We start from the raw sequence: 24,679 nt of genomic DNA on the forward strand, positions 1-24,679 counted from the left end.
ACTCCCCAAGTGCCACCAAATAACACCATTTTAATCTCTATTTTTCAAAAGCTCCAACGGTGTCCCCCTCCTGACCACCCCCGCAAAAATACTCCCCAAGTGCCACCAAATAACACCATTTTAATCTCTATTTTTCAAAAGCTCCAACGGTGTCCCCCTCCTGACCACCCCCCGCAAAAATACTCCCCAAGTGCCACCAAATAACACCATTTTAATCTCTATTTTTCAAAAGCTCCAACGGCAGGAGGGGGACACCCCCTCCTGACCTCCCCCCGCAAAAATACTCCCCAAGTGCCACCAAATAACACCATTTTAATCTCTATTTTTTAAAAGCTCCAACGGCAGGAGGGGACACCCCCTCCTGACCTCCCCGCAAAAATACTCCCCAAGGGCCACCAAATAACACCATTTTAATCTCTATTTTTCAAAAGCTCCAACAGCAGCAGGGGGACACCCCTCTCCTGACCTCCCCCCCCCTCCGTGACCGCTTGCGTGGCCGCTTGTGGTGCTTGGCACCACATCTTTGCCCTCTTTATCTTCAGACAGCGACGAACTAAAAAAAAATATAAATCTGAAAATTTACTCTGAAAAAAAAATTTGCACAGCTAATCTCAATTGGAAAAAAAAATTTCAGAAATTTACAATAGTAAAAAAAAATTCACAATTTCATTGTGACCACCCCCCCCTCCAAAGACCTAATGGTCCATCCCTAAAGAAAAGACGCATAACAAAAGCGTCAGCTTGTTTTGACCCCAAGGTGAAGCGGGGAAAAATCCGATGTATTCATTTACTGGTACGGTAAATTCCCTCGTCTCGTCGGGTGTTTATGCTGGCCAGCGCCCAGAACTATTTCGTTATCCCTCTGAAGTGACGGCATATTTTAAATTACAGACTCTGAGGTGTATATACTTAACATTCGTCCCGAAGTCCCCCCAACACAAGGAGCTTTGCTATATATATATATATATATATATATATATATATATATATATATATATATATATATATATATATATATATATATATATATATATATATATATATATATATATATATAATATATATATATATATATACATATATATATATATATATATATATATATATATATATATATATATATATATATATATATATATATATATATATATATATATATATATATATATATATATATATATATATATATATATATATATATATATATATATATATATCGGTCAATTGAAATCGGACACATTGAAAGTGGATTCCGTGACGAGTGTTAGCTTACGTTTAATAACACTTTGAGAGCTGGATGGTCTAGAAAATTTTCCCTGATTTCCTTTTGAAGTGGCCCTACTAATGACAAAAAAATAAAGTATCTCCATTCCAACTGGTTATAATGTTGAAGTCTCCCAATATCGATACGAGAGTCTACCCTGGGAGCATTTAAAATTTCAGACATGGGGATATTTCATCACAACTTTGGCTGGTTCCCGACAATGGTGCACACAAAATAGCGCCTCGTTTGAAACCTAGGACGTTATTAGCCATCGGCAGTTTCCATAATATAAGGTTATTCACAAAATACCGGGATTCATGTGCGAGTATCAAATCGAAGATCACCCTTTGTATGGCTTCCAACTTGGACATCTTCAATAGAGACAAATTATAAGCTGGTTCTTCACTTTGTGAAAATTTTCGCAAGTCGGCTGCTTGCTCACATTTATTTCACTGACATTGCATTCACCTCTCACATCTTAAAGAGATACAGTCGTCGGAACTGCGCTCAAAGGTCGTATGGGACCTATACGACCGATGTAAACACTGTACAGGGTACGATGGTAATTGATGAAAGTTAAAACATGTCTGTCATAATCTACATCGTATAATTTAAATGTTGCAGCTAGAACGGTGAGGCACATCATTCTAGATATCGTGCACGAAATACATTGTTTGTAAACAAGAAACTCGCACAGGCGCAGTTCCGACGACGGTTTCCTTTAACGAAATAAAAAATATCTGCTTTTGGCGACGTCAGCCTGAGTATACTGACAACTGCCGGAATGGGATATTGTCCAAGGAAAGTCGTTCCCTGTGACATCCATGCTTGCAAGTTTATCGAGATCGGCATGCAGAGGAAGTGTACAAGGAGATGTCCAAAAGAAGCTACCACGGAACCGCTGACACCTGTTGAGGCTCATTTATGACAAACGTACGGCAGAGGCCAGTGGTTATTGCGACCTGCTGCTGAAATGCAAAGATATATACCTTTGAGTGCTGAAATAACCGTACTTATGCGATCTGTAAGCTGGCAGAGGATTCAGAAAACTTGCAAATTTGTGATAATGCAAAAACAATTCCTCCATGTGAGAATGTGACACTGTTTGTGTATATGTGAGAGAGAGAGAGAGAGAGAGAGAGAGAGAGAGAGAGAGAGAGAGAGAGAGAGAGAGAGAGAGAGAGAGAGAGAGAGAGCACCCTAGGGAACAAACTACAAACACCATTCTGTAAGTGTGCACTGTTCGTCCACAACGATGCGACCCAAGGACTCTTCTTGTCTGCATATCATATCGCCTAAGAGCAGGAGCGGCTCGATCAATCTCTAGGTGGCGCTCTGCTAAACCACGACACACAACTCCACCAGCGGTCAGAAGCTCACAACCACATCCAAGTATTTTTCTCTATAGCGAAATTATGAAAATAGAGATTCTTCAAAATGTTCGGTTTAAAAGATATCTTTATTTAAATGTTATAGAAATATACATGTTGACACCGTTAAAGTCTATTTTACATGCAGCTTTACTTGGCCTTCCCACATCATCAAAAGGTAATTACACATCTCATGGAAGGCTATTCGCAACGACAATTGTTAACACCACTGTGTATATGATACCTGTTATACTTGTTAGGGTATAGTTGATGAAGCTCTAAACTACTCTCCTGTGTTTTTTGAAAATGGAAAGAAAACGTATTACATAAACCACTCCCCTCGTTTCTAAATACAAATTCCACAATGCAGATTATCTTGATTAAAACCTGATATTTGTTTAAAATATATGGACATAAAAGTACTGGCGCCTATACAATTTATCTGACACATCACAGTGTGGTCTGGTATGGAAAGTCATGTTTGTATTAAGGGTAGAGGTATCAGTTGTGCACAGGTCTTGAATTTTCTTTCATATGATAAAAATTATTAACCAGAGAGCCTTAATGATTGGTGGTTTTCACTAGGCGTCGAAGTGACTGAGCTTTACCCTTGCTTACATTGAAGTGATCTCACTTAAGTTTGATGAAAATATCAGACGATTTTAAACAAATATTTGAGAATCCGAATATCTGTCCCCCAAGGTGCAGACTACCTAAAGGTGATAAACAGCCACCAAAGTTGGTGTAACCCTCTCCTGGAAAAGGATTTCTCTTTGTTGGACCAAGGCAACTGCATTACCCTTTGCAAAAACACTGGTAATAGATTTTTACATTAGATATTGAAGTTTACATTACATCATGTACTGTGGTAATATGAAGAGATGTAAAAAGGGTATAATATGTTTGACAGATTTTCAAATCATCAAGGCAGAATGCCTTCTGAAGCAGGGTAGAATCAATCTCAGGGATATATATTCAGACTCTCAATTTTTTACAATTCTTTGCTGATCTACCACTTGTGGGATTTCAGTTTAAAGTTCTTTGAGTAAGAAACATTTCCAACTTCCCAGTTTTTCGAAAATGGAAAATTTTATTTTTCCACATAGAGTTAACACTGGGATGGCGGCCATTTTGAATTGCAAATATCAGTAACTGTTGGATTACAGTTGTATGTTCCCCCTTGTACCAAACTTCACACAGTGACCCCTGATTTTTTATTCTTGATTTGGTAAGAGAACGTATGGTTGAAATTTTCTTTGAGGAAAATTTCAGCAAAATGTGAAGTCTCTCACTTTCCAGGCGCATGCTACCTTAAATCAACCTAACATCAATGATTTACTTGTAAATGTTCAATGCATGAAAAAACTGAGCAAACTCCGGTGTTTGATATACACATGTGCAGTTAATCATGAATGAATCAGAGTAAGTTAGATATTGTTATGTACAAGAATGGTTCAACGATAAACACAGTGAAAAGAATTCAATGTTTTGGTAAAAGTATCATCTATTTCTCTTCTGTGAAGGCTGTGTTCTGCCATTCTGTCCTGTAGAAAACTGAACAGCTTGCGAAATCTGATGATAAAAATTGCTGAGTGTAATAAATAGATACATTTGCATAGCTTTAGTTCACTGGTTGGTAATGAAACTTTGTGGAAAGATTCTGGCTCTAAGCTTTCTGAAGCAAAATGGATGCTAACTCAAACAGCAAACTTTCAACATCACAATGCCACTATGGCACAACCTAGTTACAACTTCTAACAAAAAAACACACAATAAATTTTGATTATAACAGAGCTTTCAATGTGTAGGCACAACTTTGAGTCACATGACTGTAAAGGCTCTTCATTGGGTGGGTGTCACCAGTAGAGTGTGACCAAACAAAACAAGCAGGCATCTGATAGGCAGACAGCTGTCATATATTACCATATCAGTAAAAGGGTAAAATTTGCAGCAAAATCTGTATGTGGACAAAGAGAAGTATGTTGCTTGATAAGTCTGTAGTTTACAATATGCTTCTGACAATTGTGAACAGACTATATGTTGGACTGATATTACACAGCAAAAGCAAGCAATAATCACAGCCAATGCTGATACACTTTACGTTGCACACTCCTTTAAGTTTAAAATCAACTGTGGGACAAGTGATAGATTCTGTAAAATCTCAATATTTTAAACAGGCTTTGAAATTTGTTCTCAAGGCATTTAGTTGAGATAGTAATTAAAATTTGAAACATAAAACATTACATATATTATTGCCAAAAAATTCAGAGACTTCAATATCAAAAGTTTGAGTAGGCGAATGCATCCTCTTTGCAAACTTAGAATTTTCTAATTAAATTCGTTGCCTTGGAAGAAAATTTTCATGACAAAAATTTCAATGAATCTTCACTCTGTGAGAAATATTGTCACATTTGCTTTGAGAATGGTCTACCGATTTTGTTTTGAAATAGACATAAAAATTCTCAATTGCAAAAATGTGTTTTTCAAAACAGTTTATTTAAGCATTATATTCACATTAGGACAAAATGCGTTTTCATCATACGGATACGGATTGTACTTGTGCAGAGAATGGCCCTTCCAAGTTTAACCTGCAACCCCCATTCACAAGTGTATAATTCCATACTCAAACAAGCCACGTGATCGGATAATGTACATGACAGCAAGAGTTCAGTTTGGTTGCATTGACTCCGTCCAGTATTTATCTTCCTTGGAACTCACAACACCACCACAAGGCACACAATGACCGTCACTAAGATGGTAAACGGTAACCACTGCTTGATAATGGCCAGGAAACTGCAGAGGGATAAAAAAGTGAAAGAGTTGATCACATATTAAGCTATGTTTGCACTGTGTTCTACTAATTCACACATGACATGCATTGTTAGCCGCCATATTTCCTCACATTATAAGATGAGATGGCCAAACGATAACTAAACTACATGGTTCACATACTCAGAGTCACTTTAAATTCAAGGACATTCTCAGCAATTTTCAAGGACCTTTTTATTTTCAAAATACCGTTTTCAAGATATTGTTTTTTCCAATATATCATTTTTATATAAACCAATTTGGATATGATTTCCACGATATCACAGCTGATCATTGTGTCATTTTTGAAAATTGTGGTTAGATTATCAATTTTCAACAACTTTCCAGGATTCAATTTCATTTTCAAATGCTTTTCTCGGAAATTTCAGGGAGCTTTAAATTCAAGGCTTTTCTAGGACTTTCATGAAAGTAAGAATCTTGTAACTACAAAATTATAGGGATTACAAAAGCTTCATCTGCTGTAGCTTTTATGTATTGCCAAATTTTTTTATTTGTGAAAAAGAAAAAAGCCACACTGATGTGATATGTATGGGGTTCAATAAACACAGTCTCTATGTATGTAACATCCAATGTCGTCATTGATGACTTAGCATTGGTCCAGAATCAGAATTGTTTTGTATCAGTGTGTGTTGTGTTAAAAGGCTAATGTTTTGTTTAGGTCAAGGAAGAGCAAGGCATACAAAACAAAATTATTGCAAGTTTTATCAGCATATGTTCAAAAACACAATCAAATGTTAAAAACTACTGTTGTTGTGGACAGTCCCCTCCACAAATGGTTAAGAAACGCTATGTCAATGACCTGCACTGGTAACATAGTGTGAGTTTTGTCCTATGCTTGGACTTGATGATTTCACAGTAGTGTTCGGGTCCCTGGTTGGCGAGGTCTGTGGCACTTGTTTATGTGATTTTCAGCACTGATTCATCAATTTACATCACCCATCTTTCATAAATATTTGGATATCTCTGTGTTTCAGACACTGTTCATCAATTATGCCATTCATTTCGAGAAATTCAGGTTTTTGCTGCACAGCTTGCATTGAAGCAGTGTCAGCTGGAATACTTCCTGTGTGTTTCAAACACACATATAGGTTTTAACCAACCCGAAAAATACATGATTTATTCAAACCTTTCCAAAACACCCAATTTCTTTGTGAAGTACACATCTGAAAGGGTTGGAACTTGCTCATTGTTTTGATAGAAAAGTTGACAGTAGATTGACTGTCTCTGTGATGTCTACATTTTTTATTAGAAACAAATGAAGTCGCATTCATAATGAGACTTTCCTTGTATTGCAAAAATTAATTGAGATCGTACATTCTTGCTTTGTTTTTAATGGAGAAGAAGTAGTCATGAAGTATTAGATAAGTCCAGAGGAATATTGGTAATTATGTTATTACATGTATGTGCATTTTAATATAATAAAGTACAATTTGAGTATCAAGATTTTGCAAAAGTTCATCTGAACATTTTCATATACAGTTTACTGAAAAAGAAATATATTACTATATTGGAAATGATTTGAGGGTTAATGAATTGCATTTGAACTTGTTACTTACTTGACATATTTAGCTTTGACAAAAATCAAGAAACAGAGCTTCACCATGTTCCATGAAGTGCTGCCGTTGTACTGCATCATGTTTAACGCCATAGCAACATGTGAGTGGCAGTTGTCACAACAAAGATTATGCTGTAAACAAAGGAGATTTGTAATTTCTTTTAACAAAGCTTGATACTATTACAGGGCTCTTCCCACTTTGTACATGACAAAGGCCTCTGACGGCATATATGATACACTGATAAATCATGACTGTTCAGCATGCCTAGTGTGTGCATTGAGTCAGATCGTTATATGGTCTAGACTTGTGCTTTTTATTAAAACAATGGCAGTCTCAATCTCATGCTATAAAGTTTGTTATTTATTTGTGAACAAAGCTTTCAAATTCTTCAAAGATTTTTTGTATTTTTAAAAATATTGGGTAAAATTAATTGGAGAACAATACTGGGAATCAACTATTTTTCATTTATTTATTTCAAGCCTTACTCCCATACTGGTATGTACCCTGTGGTAGCTCTGATTACTACTGGAAAGTTGGGCCTGAAAGGATTAAAGAATTATTACACTTTGCTCAGTGAAAGTTCTTATAAGTCTCAAGAAACAAGCAAAAGATTCCATTTTTTTATTAGATAACCATGAGGCAAAACTGAACAGATATGTGAAACACACATGGATGCCAATTCTCAATGTCAAGGGGAAGAGTCTGATTTTAAGTTTTCAAATAATTCTAGCAAAATCCTAGATGTATGCGAGGGATCACAGGAGTTAGACAAATTTTTGCCATTGAGAAACTTAGGTGATTAACCATGTTGTCCCTGTGTTGACCTGTGTTCTCCCTGGGAAGTTTACTGCTGAGTCTGACTTGCAACCTTCACAGTCAGGCCAAAGATTGTGTTACAGGCTTTAAGCCTTTGCATTTTTTTTGCATATATTAGCATATCAATTAGCACTAACTGCCTGCCCCTGTCCCTGCTCTGCTGATGTGCAGCATGCTCAGAAGGTTATATCTGATCGGCCGATTGTCACTATTCACAGCAACTTAGGGGGGTCTATTTGTATTATTCAATTATAATGGTGAGATTCACTCAACCAATTAGATAACAGCTTCTGAGACGCTGCACATTATCCCCAAAATTGTGTTACAGGTGCCTAGCCTATGCCGGCCTGTTGCACCGATCACAAGTAAAGGGTGAGTATGAGTATTGCGTTACTATAAGATAATGAAAACCTTTAATCTACAGTGTGGTAATATGAAGTGTTTGTGAGAAATGAGATCTATAGTTCGCAACGTAATTACTAACCATTCTGTGTTTGTATTCTTCAGATGCTGACAATACTGCTGTGTCCCAGTTGTCTTTCCGTGCATTCGATGGTTTCAACTGAAGGTATCTTGTCGGTGTGCCAAACGCCATGCAGTCTTCCTGTGAGTTGAGTGAGAGAACAGACACGGTGAAAAGAGAAACAAATGATATCTGAGTTTGAATGAAGGGCAGTCATTTGTGGATTTGAATATTATGTACATATTGTATGAATATCAGTTGAATTTAGCCTATGATGTTCGCAGCTGCCTTGGCAACCATCACTATCAACCATCACAAAAACATTTCTGACATTGGTGAAGTGGACATCTACTACATGGTCCATGTTGAATATATCTATTTTCAACACACTTTGACTGTTCTAGCATTATCTTTTTATTTGTAGACAAAAAATGTAAACACTGTACTGTGATCTCATACACCAACATCTATACTTAATTCCTCTAAAAAGAATATTAAGAAGTATTAACGATGGCTGTTCCATTCCCTTCCCCTCTTTCTCTCTCTCCCCCTCCACACAGTATTCAAATTACAGAAAGGGTAATTGCAAATTTGTGCAACTAGGGCTTTGTGTAGACAAATGGTACATTTACAATGTAGTAATTGACTTACTGAAACGTAATAGGGCCCCGCAAAATCTCTGATGACGCCTGACGACATACATATTCCCATGTGACCAATGAAAGGCATATCAACCTGGAAAGGACAGAAAGACAAAACAGACTGTGATCAGACAAACATCGTAAAGTTTCATGTCGATACTTGCAAGTGATCCTGTGGGATTGCATAGAACAATGGACATTTACCCCAATAACAAATACCAGTGTTTTTGCTAAGGGCCGTAAGCAGGTAAATGTTAACGGGGTTCCTCAGTCATTTTACCGGGTCCCCTTGGTGTATCAATGCTGTCAGATTGGAGACAGCAGCAATGTTACCTAGGTTCTGTCAAATCATTTACTTAATACCCAAACCTTAGCAAAAACACTGAATACACTTGTGTTCATGATCATATATTTTTCTTAAGGAAGCATTATGATCATGCAAAGATGAATACTTTACCCGTATTTACATTGTTGTATAGTACAGGGTTCTCCCCACTCTCAGAGCAGTGCCAGACAATATTAATATTCATTACAAATTAATATTCATACCATAATGGACTCATGCAAACGTTATACTCCATATTGTACTCAGCTTTGACTAGTGCATTACATACATGTTGTACAGTTTCCTTTCATCCATTACAGGCCAGGAGGGGTACATTATAGCTATTATTTTTTGTTTTGGTAATGTAGGGAATTTGAAGATGTAGAAAACATCAGGATTCATAATATTGGATTACTGAATACACTATCAGTAATAATCGGGGGATGACATTGCAAAATTTATTGGTACTGACAAAGCTGTCATGTTATATTGTAAAATCATTAATTTCACAGTGATTTAATTTCACTATTTTGATGTTTGAGACATTTCACAAGGATTAAAGTTAACTAGTTTTGCCAGTAAAACAATAGATTCTGTTGTTATTTAACATTTTGACTGGGATTGAATTTAGTGGATCATATGTTTCACAAAAATAGCTAAATTAAATCTCAGTGAATATTTAATGCTTTACAGTATATGATAAGAAGCTGTGCCCATGTGCTGGCTATGATGTAAATGGATTCATGTCAATATTTTCAATTATATAATGCGGCCAAAGTTGCTCTTTCCTTTTGTAAAGATCACACAAAATGATTGTCTTTACGGTAAGTTGTCAAGAAAAATCACTGTACTAAACACTTGCGAACTGGCGAAGCAGCCTTTGACTTATCACAGCTTGGAAAACAGAGGGGAATGTTGCTAATTTCCATGTCAATACATTATGTGTATATTCTTATGTTTTGAAAATGTATTCTTTTTTAATAGTTATTAAAATATGAATATACTGCTCCAAAAACACAGGGATGGTCCACCCCTAAAAATCCTCCCCGTGAAGAACTCTGATTATTTGTCAAATAACGGATATTATAGCATTGCCTTTTTCATCTGTTATGAACAAAATTTAAGCAAGTTTTCTAGGTATGTTTCTAGTCTTTCATTGACACTGTACAGACTTGGTCCAAGTCTGTGAATAAACACAGCTTTAGAGAGAATGCCGGTGCAGTAGAATTATATTTGCGATGGTATTTTCTTTAAGTGATGTACAGGAATTATTGCAAGATTCACATCATAGCAACCAACGCAAGTTTCTCAAGTCTGTGATCCTGGGATAAAACTGCTAATTTTGTTCACTCTATGCATGTAGAAATCCACTACTCTGAGTGTTCACATGCATCTCACACAAATGTGAAGATAGCATATGATTTTTGTGGAATCTTATTCACAACATTTCAAATAAAAGTAACATTGAATGCATAAATACCAGGGGTGGACACTGAATAATAACTGACTTCCCGAGTAATAAATATTAGGAAAGCCAAGTTACCAGTGAACGTTGATGACCTTCTAATCTATCCCATATTACACTTATATGGAAAAACATTGACATAGATGTTTTGGCTCAATCAGACATCCTTACACTATGTAGTATTCATTTTCCCTTCTCGGGTAGAGTATTTTAGTCCAGGGAGGTAGAAGTGAGATCTCGCATCTACCTCCAAGATGAGTCAATCATTGATAATTAGATGAGTCACTGTACATAGTGTAAAAGGTACCGTAGGAATGAGCATTGTTGGAGGAATAATTTCCGCCCGAAGAAAAGATGAAGCGCTTCAATATTGATGATCATCTTGCAAACTGTGATGTTTAAAATATTCACTATACGGAAGGTGTTCAATCATAAGTTGGGCACAAATGGTCTATACACATTCATTTCATCCATTTTCATGTTGGCTGACAATTCAGAATATATATATATATATATATATATATATATATATATATATATATATATATATATATATATTTTAAATAATAACACATAGAGCGAGTGCAATATTAAACACCTATTGCCTGGTCATGGGGGCTATAGCGCCCGTCTATTACCCCAAGGGGCCGTGCGTTACCAGAAACACATCGCTATTCCCCGAGGCCGTAGGCCGAGGGGTATAGCGATGTGTTTCTGGTAACACACGGCCACGAGGGGTAATAGACGAGCGCTATAGCCCGAATAAAAGACCAGGCTATAGGTGTTTTATAACATATCACATGCTCATGTTGTATTGTTATATAGTTTTTTAATGTGTTTTGATATTTTGCACGGCAACAATCCATTGTGACAAGTTTACCGGGCGATGTTTCCACAGCGGTTTCAGTTGTACGTACGTGGTACCACTATCTTCAAAAATATTCTAAACATACCTAGCGACATCCTTAGTTGCACTTTAATCTTTTCCGTCGATGGGCTTTTCAAGTTCCTACGCTGTTGGAATGTTGGAAAACGTTGGAAAATCTGTTTCAGAGAAAGTGTCGTCACCTATCCCGGACGCACATAACGTTCTAGTCACCCGCCATTGTTGTAAAGCTGCAGACGACACGACGGTCACGTGACCGGGCACTTTTCCAAATTTGGTCGAAACTATTTCCTAGTGAAATAGCTTTACAAAAAATACCCTCTGACGTCACTTTTGTCGATCCGATGGGGGACTAGACGTATCTATTTTCTCGTCACGTGACGTATTCTGGCGAATCGCGACACGGAATGAGCATGTGGCGTGTTATAACACGATTTATTGCCTGCCAAAGGGATGGTGGTCATGATCGAAATATTGATGATGCCCGAGCCGTAGGCAGTTTTTCGATCATGACCACCAGCCCGAGGGCAGGCAAAAAATCGTGATATTGCCCTAGCTCTCATGTGTTATTATTTTTATTACACCGAACAAGCAAACATGCAAAGAAACAAAAACACAAAGACTTCTTCGAGTACAGTTTGCCTTCTGAGTCTAGACCTCAGCGTAAAATGTTGTCAGTGCCGAGTCTGGAATTGCCGCCAAAATTTGCCGATCTACTCCGTGGCGTATCCAAATTTGTTGCTTGCATAGTCGCTGAACACAGAAATTGCATTCATTGTTGCCATTTTCGTTCGTTTGCTGTTTACTTGCATCAAAATATCGTCTAACTGTGACAGCTCTGCATGACGTTTCGCAGCCGACTGCAAAGTACAACAAGCGAACGACAATTTGTTTTGCGCAGAAAGGATGCGCAGTAAGTAAAATGACGTCATCCATGTAATATCAAATGCAGAGGGCATCATCAAATTCGTAGAGGGCATAATCACTTTCGCAGAGGGCATCATCACGTTCTTTTACATGTCACGTGAGTCATGTTTAACCAATGGCAGTGCACGCTCAATGAGTGAGGTGTAATATATATACATCTCTGGGGGATTTAGCAACAGGATGTTTTCAAATTCCCTATATTCATCCAGTGAGGCCTCCAATTGCTGGGAGCCTCTGCAATCTATGCAGGTGCCACGTGGCTTCCATATGATGGTTGCGCTGAGGAGTCACGTCTACGTCATGGGAGGCAATCACGTAAATGCGTATGGCGACAGAGTGGATGTGATGAGCTGCGAAAGTTACAACCAGAAACCAACGAGTGGCTGAGTCTTTCACCGATGCTGACCGGACTGAGCATGTCGGGCGTGGCTGTGTTGGACAATAGGATTTACATCATGGGCGGCTATAATGGTCGCAGTCGGCAGCGGCAGAAAAACATACAGTGTTACACGACTCAAGAGGATGAGTGGGACGTTGTCGGGGAACTTCCAGAACCCCTCCTCAGAACTGCATGTTGTACACTGACTCTGCCCCATCATGTTTTCATGAGGCCATCAGACACTGAGTCGGTTACCTCAAGGCACACTCTGTCTTCTCAACGTTCAATGGAATCAAGGCCTAGCTTGAGTGGACAGAGTGCCATTAGCATGTCAAGGCAAGGCAGTAGAGGTAGTCAAAGGTAGACCTATCTGAAACTACTGTGTTCCAATGAATTCTGACACTTATTGAAAATACCTATAGTCTACAGCTTTCAGTGAAATGTCAATAAGAGGATATACACACTGTAATGGTCGTCATATAAATTTATGCTTGTGATTAAATTCACAAGTATAGCAATGCTCTGTAGGTGTTACATAAAGCATTATATTGATGGCCTGTGTTAAAGGGAAACGGTCATCGGAACTGCACCTGTGTGAGTTTCTCGTTTACAAACAATTTATTGCGATTACACCATATCTGTATCCCTCTAATAGGAGATATTTCCTCTTGCACTGGCACATTGCTGCGTGCATTTGAAGTCATCAAACGTGCTGTGACCAACTTCTAACCATTACCTTATCATGTTCCAGCAAATCCCTTAGCATCCAATATGACACAGTACTGACCACAATGGTATGTTACATAGTATGAATTGACTTCTCCGACAGAAATTCAGACACTGTCAGTGTTTCTTGCTCCTGACTTTGTTTGGATATTCTATGGAAGTGTCAGTATTTATCGGCATTGTTGGCAAAAAGTGCCTCGACTAATTTCACTATCGGTAATGTACAATCTTAACCAAATAACTGAAAGGAATATGGCGAAATTGTCTTCTAACGTTTTTTGAAGTACACTCCAATGTCATTGTACAGGTTAAATACATCCAGCAAGAGAAAACAAATTTATGTCTAAGCCTGTTGTTCAATACACAACTTCAGGTTTCACAAGCAGAACGCCCTCATACATATAGATGCAGAAAATTTAGGTAATGAAAAACCAAAAGCTTACATGATATATCTATCAACCTAGTACAGTTTTGGCGGGCTTCTGTACGAGGAGAACTAGTATGGATGTCATGTACATGTGGCCAACTATCATATCACATTATATTACTGGATTGTAGAATAACTCTGTAGACACACATTGGAACTGTTTGACGGGTGCCACCAAGGTGGCAGGTATGATGCCATTCAGCTTGGCCATGCAGTTGATGGTCCAACCACACTGATAACATGCAAAGAACATTGATTCTCACGTCCCCAGTGCGCTGGGAGTGTGAGAACACCAATGTGAGATCAACTTGTTCTCACACTCTGTATTGTTGCGCGAACGAACACCTCGTATGTGAAAGGAATGTTGATTGATCAATTCTGCTCAACGCCTAGTTCTCTGTACGAATTATTTGACGAATAGAACATCACGTAATTTACAACTGGCACTACAGCAGACAGACGACTGAACCGCAGAGTGAACAGGTTGTTCTAGATTTGAGTTCGGTCAGCGTCGGCAACAAATACACGGAGGATGATCGCTTTTATGTTGTAACGGGAGAATTCAGACCATTACAAACCTATCGACTGTTAACGGTCGTCGACATATTTTCTGGAGAAGAACTGAGTGATACTACGAAAGCCGCTGAGGGCCATCGTACTTCCTACTTCAATATTTCAACGCGACTTCTCACTTCAAAATTTCATTTCTAAATTTAGAAACTCCTACACATTTCTCACTTCAAAATTTCGTGCGACTTCTCACTTCAAAATTTCATTTCTAAATTTAGAAACTCTTACACATTTCTCACTTCAAAATTTCGTGTAATGGGGACTTCTCACTTCAAAGTTTTGCTTCTAAAATTAGACACTTGGACAAACTTCTCACTTCATAATGTCGACGACCAATAATTCCTGTAACAAGATGGTGGCAGTCAGGACACATGGTCGAGACGGCTGAGATCGTGTATGTTTCGCGATTTAGCAGGTAAGATTTCCATTTATTTTATCATAAGTCAGTTGATGTGTGCAGCTGCCGCGAACCTAATACCGAGGTACGATTGAAAACGTTTGAACACATGACCGATGAAATAAGATGATCAACGAACTGATCAAGGACGGTGATTCCTCCATAATTAATACATTCCCCCACTATTTATGAGCGAATGTGTGGATAGGCAATATTGACACTCACAGAAATCTCTCATACATCAATTGCGTAAATACTTCTTCGATTTCTGCAGATTTCCTCAACAGAGGTCTATAGGCATTTACTTGAACTAGCCCTTACATTGTTAGAAATTGTAGTGCTGTAACTTAGGCCTTCTGTTTGAAGACTATTTACAACCGAGATATTTTACCTGTAAAAGGTAACATAAAAGCATAAAAAACATCACAAATGAGTTTTAGTTTAGGTATTTTGTAATAAATGACACTAAAACGTTCATACATCTAACAACAAAATCAAGTTTCTGAATTTATAGGCTCTGGTACGTATTTCTCACTTCAACTTTGTAGATTTAGACTTTGGCACGTATTTCTCGCCTACACTACAGTATTATTATTTATTATTTAAGTTTCGCGAGGACTTCTCACTCCAAAAAATGTCTAACTTCTCACTTCAAAAAATGTTCGACTTCTCACTTCAAAATTTCGCTACGACTTCTCACTTCAAAAAAATTCCGACTTCTCACTTCAAAATTTCGCGAGGACTTCTCACTTCAAAATTTCGCGAGGACTTCTCACTTCAAAATTTCGCGAGGACTTCTCACTTCAAAATTTCTCTACGACTTCTCACTTCAAAAAAATTCCGACTTCTCACTTCAAAATTTCGCGAGGACTTCTCACTTCAAAATTTCACTCCGACTTCTCACTTCAAAATTTCGCTACGACTTCTCACTTCAAAAAAATTCCGACTTCTCACTTCAAAATTTCACTACGACTTCTCACTTCAAAATTGTGTTTCTAAATTTAGACCTATATACGCATTCCCACTTCAAAATTTAGCCGTCCCATAATTCCTTTCACCACATGACACAGAGACAAGATGGTCGTCAACAGTGGACATTATAATCACCGTAACACGGTAGGACTGTCTCACGATTTATAGTTAAGATTCGCTTGATCACGATGGCCAAAATTCGTGTAAGCTTTGCGATTTATAAGTTAATTTCATCGTAAGTCAGCTGATGTGTGCAACAATGCAACTGGTGCGAGCTTTACCGAGGCAACGTTTAACATGTTTGGACAACTTACTGAAGATGATCAACTTACTGATCAAAGGACAGTGATTCCCTCACAATTAATCAATTACTCTCCCATTTATGAGCGAATGTGTGGATAGATAGTACGAACACTCATTGAAAGCTGTAACACATCAATTTGTGTAAATACTTCTACGATGTCTGCTTTATCAACAAGCACTGTCCTTAACGGAAGTCAACCGTCATTTACACGATACTTCGAGCTGTAGGCCCTAAATAATCCTTATATATCGGGCTGTAATTTAATCCTTATATAATTAGAAATATCGGGTAATACTGTTACCTAGACCTTCTGTCTGAAAAACATTTAAAAGCGAGATATTTTAGTCTTCAAAAGCAATACAAAAACATCATGAATGTGTTTTGGTTTTGTTACTTTCTCTACAGTAAAACTCCAAGATCTTACAATCACATTCCTAAATGCAGACTTTATCACGTACTTCTCACTTCAAATTTCGCGAGGACTTCTCACTTCAAAATTTCGCGAGGACTTCTCACTTCAAAATTTCTCTACGACTTCTCACTTCAAAAAATTTCCGACTTCTCACTTCAAAAAAATTCCGACTTCTCACTTCAAATTTCGCGACGACTTCTCACTTCAAAATTTCACTACGACTTCTCACTTCAAAATTCGCTAGGACTTCTCACTTCAAAAAATTCCGACTTCTCACTTCAAAATTTCGCGACGACTTCTCTCTTCTAAAAATTTCCGACTTCTCACTTCAAAATTTCACTACTTCTCACTTCAAAATTGTGTTTCTAAATTTAGACCAATCTACTCATTTCCCACTTCAAAATTTAGCCATCCATAATTCCTTTCACCACATGACACCGGGCAAGATGGTCGCCAATGATGACATTATTATCACTGTAAAACGGTTATAGTTAAGATTCACTTGATCACGATGGCTAGTAAGCCTTGCGATTTATAAGTTAATATCATCGTAAGTCGGCTGATATGTGCAACAATGCAGCTGGTGCGAGCTTTACCGAGGCAACGTTTAATATGTTTGAACAACTGGATGATCAAAGATGATCAACTTACTGATCAAAGGACAGTGATTCCCTCATAATTAATAAATTTTTCTCGCATTTATGAGCGAATTTATGGATTGATAGTATTAACACTCATTGAAAGTTGTAACACATCAATTTGTGTAAATACTTCTACGATGTCTGTTTTATCAACAAGCACTGTCCTTAACGGAAGTCGACCGGCAGCTACACTATACTTCGGGCTGTAACTTAATCCTTATATAATTAGAAATATCGGGGTAATACTGTAGCCCTTCTGTCTGAAAAACATTTAAAAGCGAGATATTTTAGTCTTCAAAAGCAATACAAAAACATCATGAATGTGTTTTGGTTTGTTACTTTCTCTACAGTAAAACTCCAAGATCTTACAAATCACATTCCTAGATGCAGCCTTTATCACGTACTTCTCATTTCAAAATTGTGTGAATATTTCTCACTTCAAAAAAATTTTCGACTTCTCTCTTCAAAATTTCACAAGGACTTCTCACTTCAAAAAATTCGTGGAGATTTCTTACTTCAAAATTTCGTGAGGACTTCTCACTTCAAAATTTCTCTACGACTTCTCACTTCAAAATTTCACAACGACTTCTCACTTCAAAATAATTCCGACTTCTCACTTCAAAAAATTTCCGACTTCTCACTTCAAAAAAATTCCGACTTCTCACTTCAAAATTTCGCTTCGACTTCTCATTGAAAAACATTCCGACTTCTCACTTCAAAAAATTTCCAACTTCTCACTTGCAAAATTTATCACTTCTCACTTCGAAAATGTCTGATTTGTCACTTCAAAATTTCGTTTCTACTTTCACACTTTGGACGTACATCTCTCACTTTAAATTTCTGATTCTAAGCTTACACTTGATCGCATATTTCTCACGTCAAACTTTTCCGTTGATGAAATTTAGACCTAGCGTAATTTTTTCTTTTCATTTGCTAAAATTTTGCTTGGCAGTATAAGTGTCAGCATGATGGCTGGCTTGTACAAGGTGTTTGTACTTGTCTTAACTAAAATATATTTCCTATTTTGCCAACAGTGTCGTGGGTATTGAAGTACGATGATGTCTGGTCATTTTAAGAAGGTTGGTTTTAAAGTTGCGTATCTTTGGAGAATGCTTAATACGGACCTTGTGTTATGTATTTTCTATACCTTAGATGTGGAAATTCTATCATGGGTTACCAACCAACTCGCCAAAACCCATCGAAACGTTCGGTTCAGTAAAGGAAGTTAAAAGACAAATCACAACAAAGACGTCATCCATAAAAGATATATTGATATTTTTTAACATTAATCTTTGAGTTTATGTAAACACGTCTATACCTGATTGTATGATCATTTAAAATTTTATTACTGTTAAAAATGTACAACCCTTTCCCCTTTATTTTAGGTGGATGGTAGAAAGATCGTCTTCCTCGTATGTTTTCTTTGCTCTGGATGGTCGTCAGTCAATTGCATTTTACCTGACTACACCCAGCAGTCAATGCTCAAGCCGATGAAAGCGCTTATAGAGAGAGTCTGATTCAGGCTTATTTCAGTGCATGCTATTCAAACGAAGAAATTCTTGCCGCATTGGCCATCTCTCATGGTAAGTATTCAATGTGCAAATGCACATAAAAGCTGTTGTCTTAGATACCTTGGGGCTCTTGGTAATGTTGTTTCATTCCAATCAATGATTGAACACATTTTCAATGTTGCGGTATGCGGTATCTGAATTAAGTAATATACATATTTGCAATGCGCTCAAGCTAATTAGGGCACTTGTTAGTATATGTAGCATTAAGTCGTAATACTGATACTCCTCCATCACTTTTTAAATTGTTTATAATCAATAAAATATATGTGTTTTGACATTTACGAGCCTGAATCATTTGTAACTTTGCAGGTGTTATTCTCAGTCTACGACATCTGAAGCGACGTCTTCAGAAATATGGCCTGAAACGCAGACAATGTCTAGGAACAGCATCAAACTTGCAACAAGTGGTTGCTACCATACAAAGTGAAATACAAGGTAGTGGGAAGTGCCTTGGATACAGAGCTATGTGGAAGAGGTTAAAAATTTAATACGGTCTGCGGGTGAATCGGGATACTGTTCTACACCTGCTAAATATCCTTGATCCTGACGGTATCCAGAGGCGTAAAAAGCATCGCCTTTTGAGAAGAAAATATGTTTCACCAGGACCAAATTTTATCTGGCATGTGGATGGCTATGACAAGTTGAAACCATTTGGTTTTGCAATTCACGGGGCAGTCGATGGTTTCAGTAGGCGTATTTTGTGGTTGGAGGTTGCTACCAGCAATAACAACCCACATATCATAGCAAATTACTTTCTTGACTATGTAAAACAAATTGGTTTTGTTCCAAGAGTTTTAAGGTGCGACCGAGGTACAGAAAATTCTGCTCTTGAATATTTGCAACCATATTTCAGATGGAATGATTCTGATGATCTTGCTGGAATTAACAGTTTCATGTACGGCAAACGTACGTCGAACCAGAGGATCGAGGCATGGTGGAGCAATATGCGCAAGCAGGGTGCTGATTGGTGGATTAACTATCTCAAAGATTTAAGAGACAGTGGACTGTTCCATGATCATGATCCTATACATGTAGAGTGTCTACGATTCTGTTATATTGGTGTTTTACAACAAGAGCTTCATAATATTGCTGTTGAATGGAATTTGCATTTTATTACAAGCAAGAGAAATGCAGAAAATGTGAGAGGCAAACCAGATGTATTGTATTTCTTATCTAGCATATACAATACTCGTGACTATGGAACCAGAGCAGACAAAAGTGAGATAGATATATTGTCTTATTTGTATTCAGAAATACCTCCATTGTATGGCTGTAGTGGCGAGTTTGTTCAATTACTCAATGAAATTAAACCGCAGCAACAGGTGCCAACAACAGTAAATGAAGCAAATGAACTTTATTTGGAACTCCTGTATACATGCTATTGAACAGTACAGTTAACGACCTTGCTGCATGTCAAACTATGTTGACCAAATGAGTGAAATAAACTAAAGTTTGACGAGCATGAGCATTTAGTGTTTTTCTTTGTGACCTGTATACACCATAAAAGAAACGTAGACCTGTGAGTCAATCTGCAGCAGTTAAGGTAGAATGTGCCTGAGTGACAGATTTAATTCGGACTCAAACTCTCAAACTTTTACAATTCTTTTCTGATATACTATTTGTTGGGGTTCATTTTAAAGCTCTTGGTGTAAGAAAACTTCACTGGCTTAGTTTTTCTAAATTCGAAATTTTATGTTTCTCCATAGAGTCAACATAGAGATGGCCGCCATTTTCCATTTTAAATATCGGTAAATCTTAAGTTATTCCTCCAGTACCAAAATTTGCTCTGTGGCCCCTGATTATTCCCGACTTTGAAAGAGAAATGTTGAAAGATTTCTCAAATAAAGCTTGAGCAAAAGTTTAAATCTTTCACTTTCAGGGCGCATACTACCTTAAAGAAAGGAACGCTATTTGTAACGTTTGCACTTCTTATACACACACAATGCTTCTCACCTTGTAGAGCTAAAACTGTTAATTATTGGGTGGCTACACTTCTCATCCTATTAGAAGCAACTGCATTGAAGCTTTTGCAATGAATCCTGTAAGCTCATGTAGCCAGAGGGGACATGATGTAGCTTTTCCTGGCATCAAAGTCAATGACCATTTTAATCACGTTTTATTGCTGGGCAAAGCTATTGTAAGGGACGGACCATTAGATCTTGGGAGGGGGTGGTCAAAAACCGAAAAAAAATCAGAACAGAAAGTTAGGAAAAAAATCTTCAAACTAGTTTGCAAAATATAAAAAAAATAAATGAGAACACAAATCTTGAATTTTTTTTAGATTTTACCGACAGGAAGCAGCTTTCTGTATTTTTAGTACATCCTCCAGGCACAGTTTTAATTTTATTGTATACATTTAGAGTGACTGTATCCCTTATACTGGAAGTTGTGATCATCTTATCTTTTCAGGAATTTTGTATTCTGTTCACAAAATTATAAAATTATAGAGCCTGTTTTCTACTTGTTTCCTGCGTACAAACCAAGCAGGTACACTAGGTAAAACATTAAAACTATGGTATGGCTGTCAAGACAGAAAGTTATATTTGCCTTTTAAGGTATAACGCACCTCAGGGACAGAAATTCAGGCCTTCAAATTTTATCAATTTTCTTCTGACCTACCACTTGTGGGGGCTCCTTTTGAAGCTCTTGGCAAAAGAAAAGTTTTCACCGTCTTAGGTTTTCGAAAATCGAAAATTTTATTTTTTCTCATAGAGTTAACACACGGATGGCCGCCATTTTGGATTTCAAATATCGAGAAATCACAAGTTATTTGTCTCTCTAGTACCAAAGTTTGCACGGTGACCCCTGATTTTTATTCTTGCTTTGGTAAGAGAATGGTTGAAAGTTGCACTGAGGCAAGTTTGAGCAAAAGTTGAGGTGCATATTACCTTAAGATCAAGGTGAACAGATGCAGGCCACATCAGGTTCATTTTTTCACAGCATTTTATTGAAATGATGAATGCAAGAATGAGTGAACAAGTAGAAACATGTCAATAATGATAAAACAACATATCAAGTCATTAAGTATTATTTTGCTTTTAAAAAGGCATTTTCAGTTCTCTTTTCTCAAAAACCAGCCTTAACCAGTCATCGTTGATGACACAGTCCCCATTTGTTAATGGATACTTTAATTACAAGTCCTCAGAGAGGATAAGGTCCTCTTCATTAATTAGGTATGTGATAAAAATACTCAGGTACAGATTGTGCTAAATGGCCAAGAATGAGTTCCATGGTGATGAAAACATAAACCAATGTAGGCCACCATCCTAAAGGTCATTAAATGAATCAACTAGGAATTAATCGACAGGATGTTGCAAAAGATTTTTGCATACTATCCTGACACTAACAGATTATCACCGTTACCGTATTGCATAAAGTTTGATGCAGTATTTACAACACTATGAGATCAATATCTGTATCAAGTTTCATCAAATTTGACGCTCTATTTGTGGATATAACACTCTAATTAGGATAGTTCATTACATATGCAATTACAAATTAATTAAAATGACACTGATAAATGTCTTTTTCACTGTTAAAGCAATGTGAGCTATACAAAGTTTCATGAAAGTTGATGCAGTATTTCTTGACATATCAGCCTAATTACGAAATTTCAATAATTGACATGATACTGCTACATGACGTGAAACAAATTGACGAGCATACATGTATGTATGGAATAGGTCAATGTCCTTGCACCAACTTTGAATGATACTGGTGGAAATATGTCTGAGTTATGGCTCTGTACATGAAAAAATCGTAATAAAATGGCCGCCTGGCAGCCATATTGGATCGTATCACAAAACAAATTGACGTGCATATCTATGACATTGGTCAATGTCCTTTTACCAACTTTGAATAAAATCGGTTAACACATGTCTGACTTATGGCTCTGTACATGTAAAAAATCACAATAAAATGGCCGCCTGGCGACCATATTGGATCGTATCACAAAACAAATCAACGTGCATATGTATGACAAATGAAGTAATCCTTGTACGAAGTTTGAATGAAATCGCTCCAGGCATCTCTAAGATATCTGCGTGAACGGATGGACAGATGGACAGACGCACACACGGACATGACCAAACCTATAAGTACCCCCGGACGGTGTCCGTGGGGACTAAAAACAAGAGCAACACATTTTTAACATTCAACAAATCCCAACACAAAAACACACAAAAGGGTTGAACTTTGAAGGTTTCTTTATAGCCAACACTGCATAAATCTGCACGACTAATCGTTTGTGTGTACACATGTATGTCATTTCAGATCAAATAAAAGCAAATCAAAAGGTTTTGGCATACACTTTCAAGAAAATAACACTATATGTCTGATGAAGTCAGGTGAGATTACTTTTGGACATTTTCACAATGTTTGTTCTCTTTAATCAACTCCTTTACAAATGCAACACTGCATATGCACTTATCAATATAGCTAATATGTGTTGGGTGGCCATTCAAGTGAATTCACATTCATTTCCACCTGGTTAAGTGTTAAAAGTTCAAGCTGCAGTCTGTTTGCAGAATGATTGTCCTTCCTATCAAGAGTAAGGCAAAGCAATAGTCTAACAGTAGAGCAATAAATATGCAAAAAAGATGAAAGGCTACAGTAGTATTTATGAAATCGAGCACAAAGATAATCAAGGTCCACTGTATGAAAATAGCCGTTTACACTTCCGGTTTAGCAACGGTTTGTCAGCGGTTTGTCACCGGTTCAATGGCTGATCCGACTGGACCGGAAGAGAACCGTCGGTTGTTTACCTATCGATACGTTACTTAACCGTCAGCTTATCCGCCTCGTAGGCCGACGTATACGACATGGCTTAAATGTCCTTTAACCGGCATGGTTAAGCCCAACTTATACATCGGTTAGGGCCACGTCGGTAACGTTGAATCAAATACTCGTAACCCGTTCACAACCTCAAAATTCTGCCGAAACTTTGTATTTGTAAAACCGCAGTACTTGCTAGCATAACGTCATTTACCAGTTGTGTAACATAAGCTAGGTATCCGTATCTGCGCGTGTGATTTTTCTGGGATTTACAGGACATAGTTCATGATTGCATTATCAATGGAGGTATGCTACCTCCATGCTACCTCCACGCTGCATTAATGTAGAGAGTGGCAGCGAGACCTGACTTCTACTGTAGCCTATATTCGCTAATAGAGTGAGCTTATCTAGGCATGGATGTCTATTTTTTACATCCATGATGTAGGCCAGTTTGTGGAGGGACATAGTCCGTGGGCTAGAGGGGGTCTACGTGCACCCCTCCCACAGGATAACAAACCTGTATTTTTCAGAAGCCTTGGGATCCCTAGAATACGAAATGGAATTTTAACAGAAATACTATAGGGATGGAATAGCTGTTATGGTCATGTTTTGAAGGGTACTGCAAAATCACGATTTTGCAACCAAATTGCATTTTCGTCAAATCTGTCTTCTTGTAAGTCATCTGCTGAGCTTATTTTTAACATAACCTCACTTGTTTGGTATCATTAGAAAGGCAATTTATTCGTCTTTAAGATGACATATTGCAATATGCAATATATTCTACAGTTTTTGTGAAATATGACCAAAACTTACCCCATACCCCAAAGTTTAACATTGCAAATTACAGTAAATCTCAAATTCTACCAATTTTTTAGCTAGGCATAATAAAAAATGCAATGCTTTGTATGAAATTGGTTTTATTTGGTACAGGGACATGTCAGAAATATGAAATAAACTTTTAACAG

The 24,679-nt window shown here is 37.4% G+C and overlaps 1 protein-coding gene across 1 annotated transcript; it reads right to left on the reverse strand.

Annotated features, from left to right (window-relative positions):
* Positions 1 to 5,226: 5,226 nt before the first annotated feature.
* LOC139128083 (transmembrane protein 222-like) lies at positions 5,227 to 12,960 on the reverse strand. The gene is made up of 5 exons (XM_070693937.1): positions 12,949 to 12,960; positions 8,950 to 9,033; positions 8,320 to 8,439; positions 7,020 to 7,150; positions 5,227 to 5,427 (listed from the first exon to the last, which is right to left on the reverse strand). Exons 1-5 carry the CDS (start codon positions 12,958 to 12,960, stop codon positions 5,349 to 5,351), a joined length of 426 nt encoding a protein of 141 aa, XP_070550038.1. The 3' UTR covers positions 5,227 to 5,348.
* Positions 12,961 to 24,679: the final 11,719 nt, after the last annotated feature.

This window comes from Ptychodera flava, unplaced genomic scaffold (assembly GCF_041260155.1).
Source record: "Ptychodera flava strain L36383 unplaced genomic scaffold, AS_Pfla_20210202 Scaffold_43__1_contigs__length_1316584_pilon, whole genome shotgun sequence".
In the NCBI taxonomy this organism is placed as follows: Eukaryota; Metazoa; Hemichordata; class Enteropneusta; family Ptychoderidae; genus Ptychodera; species Ptychodera flava.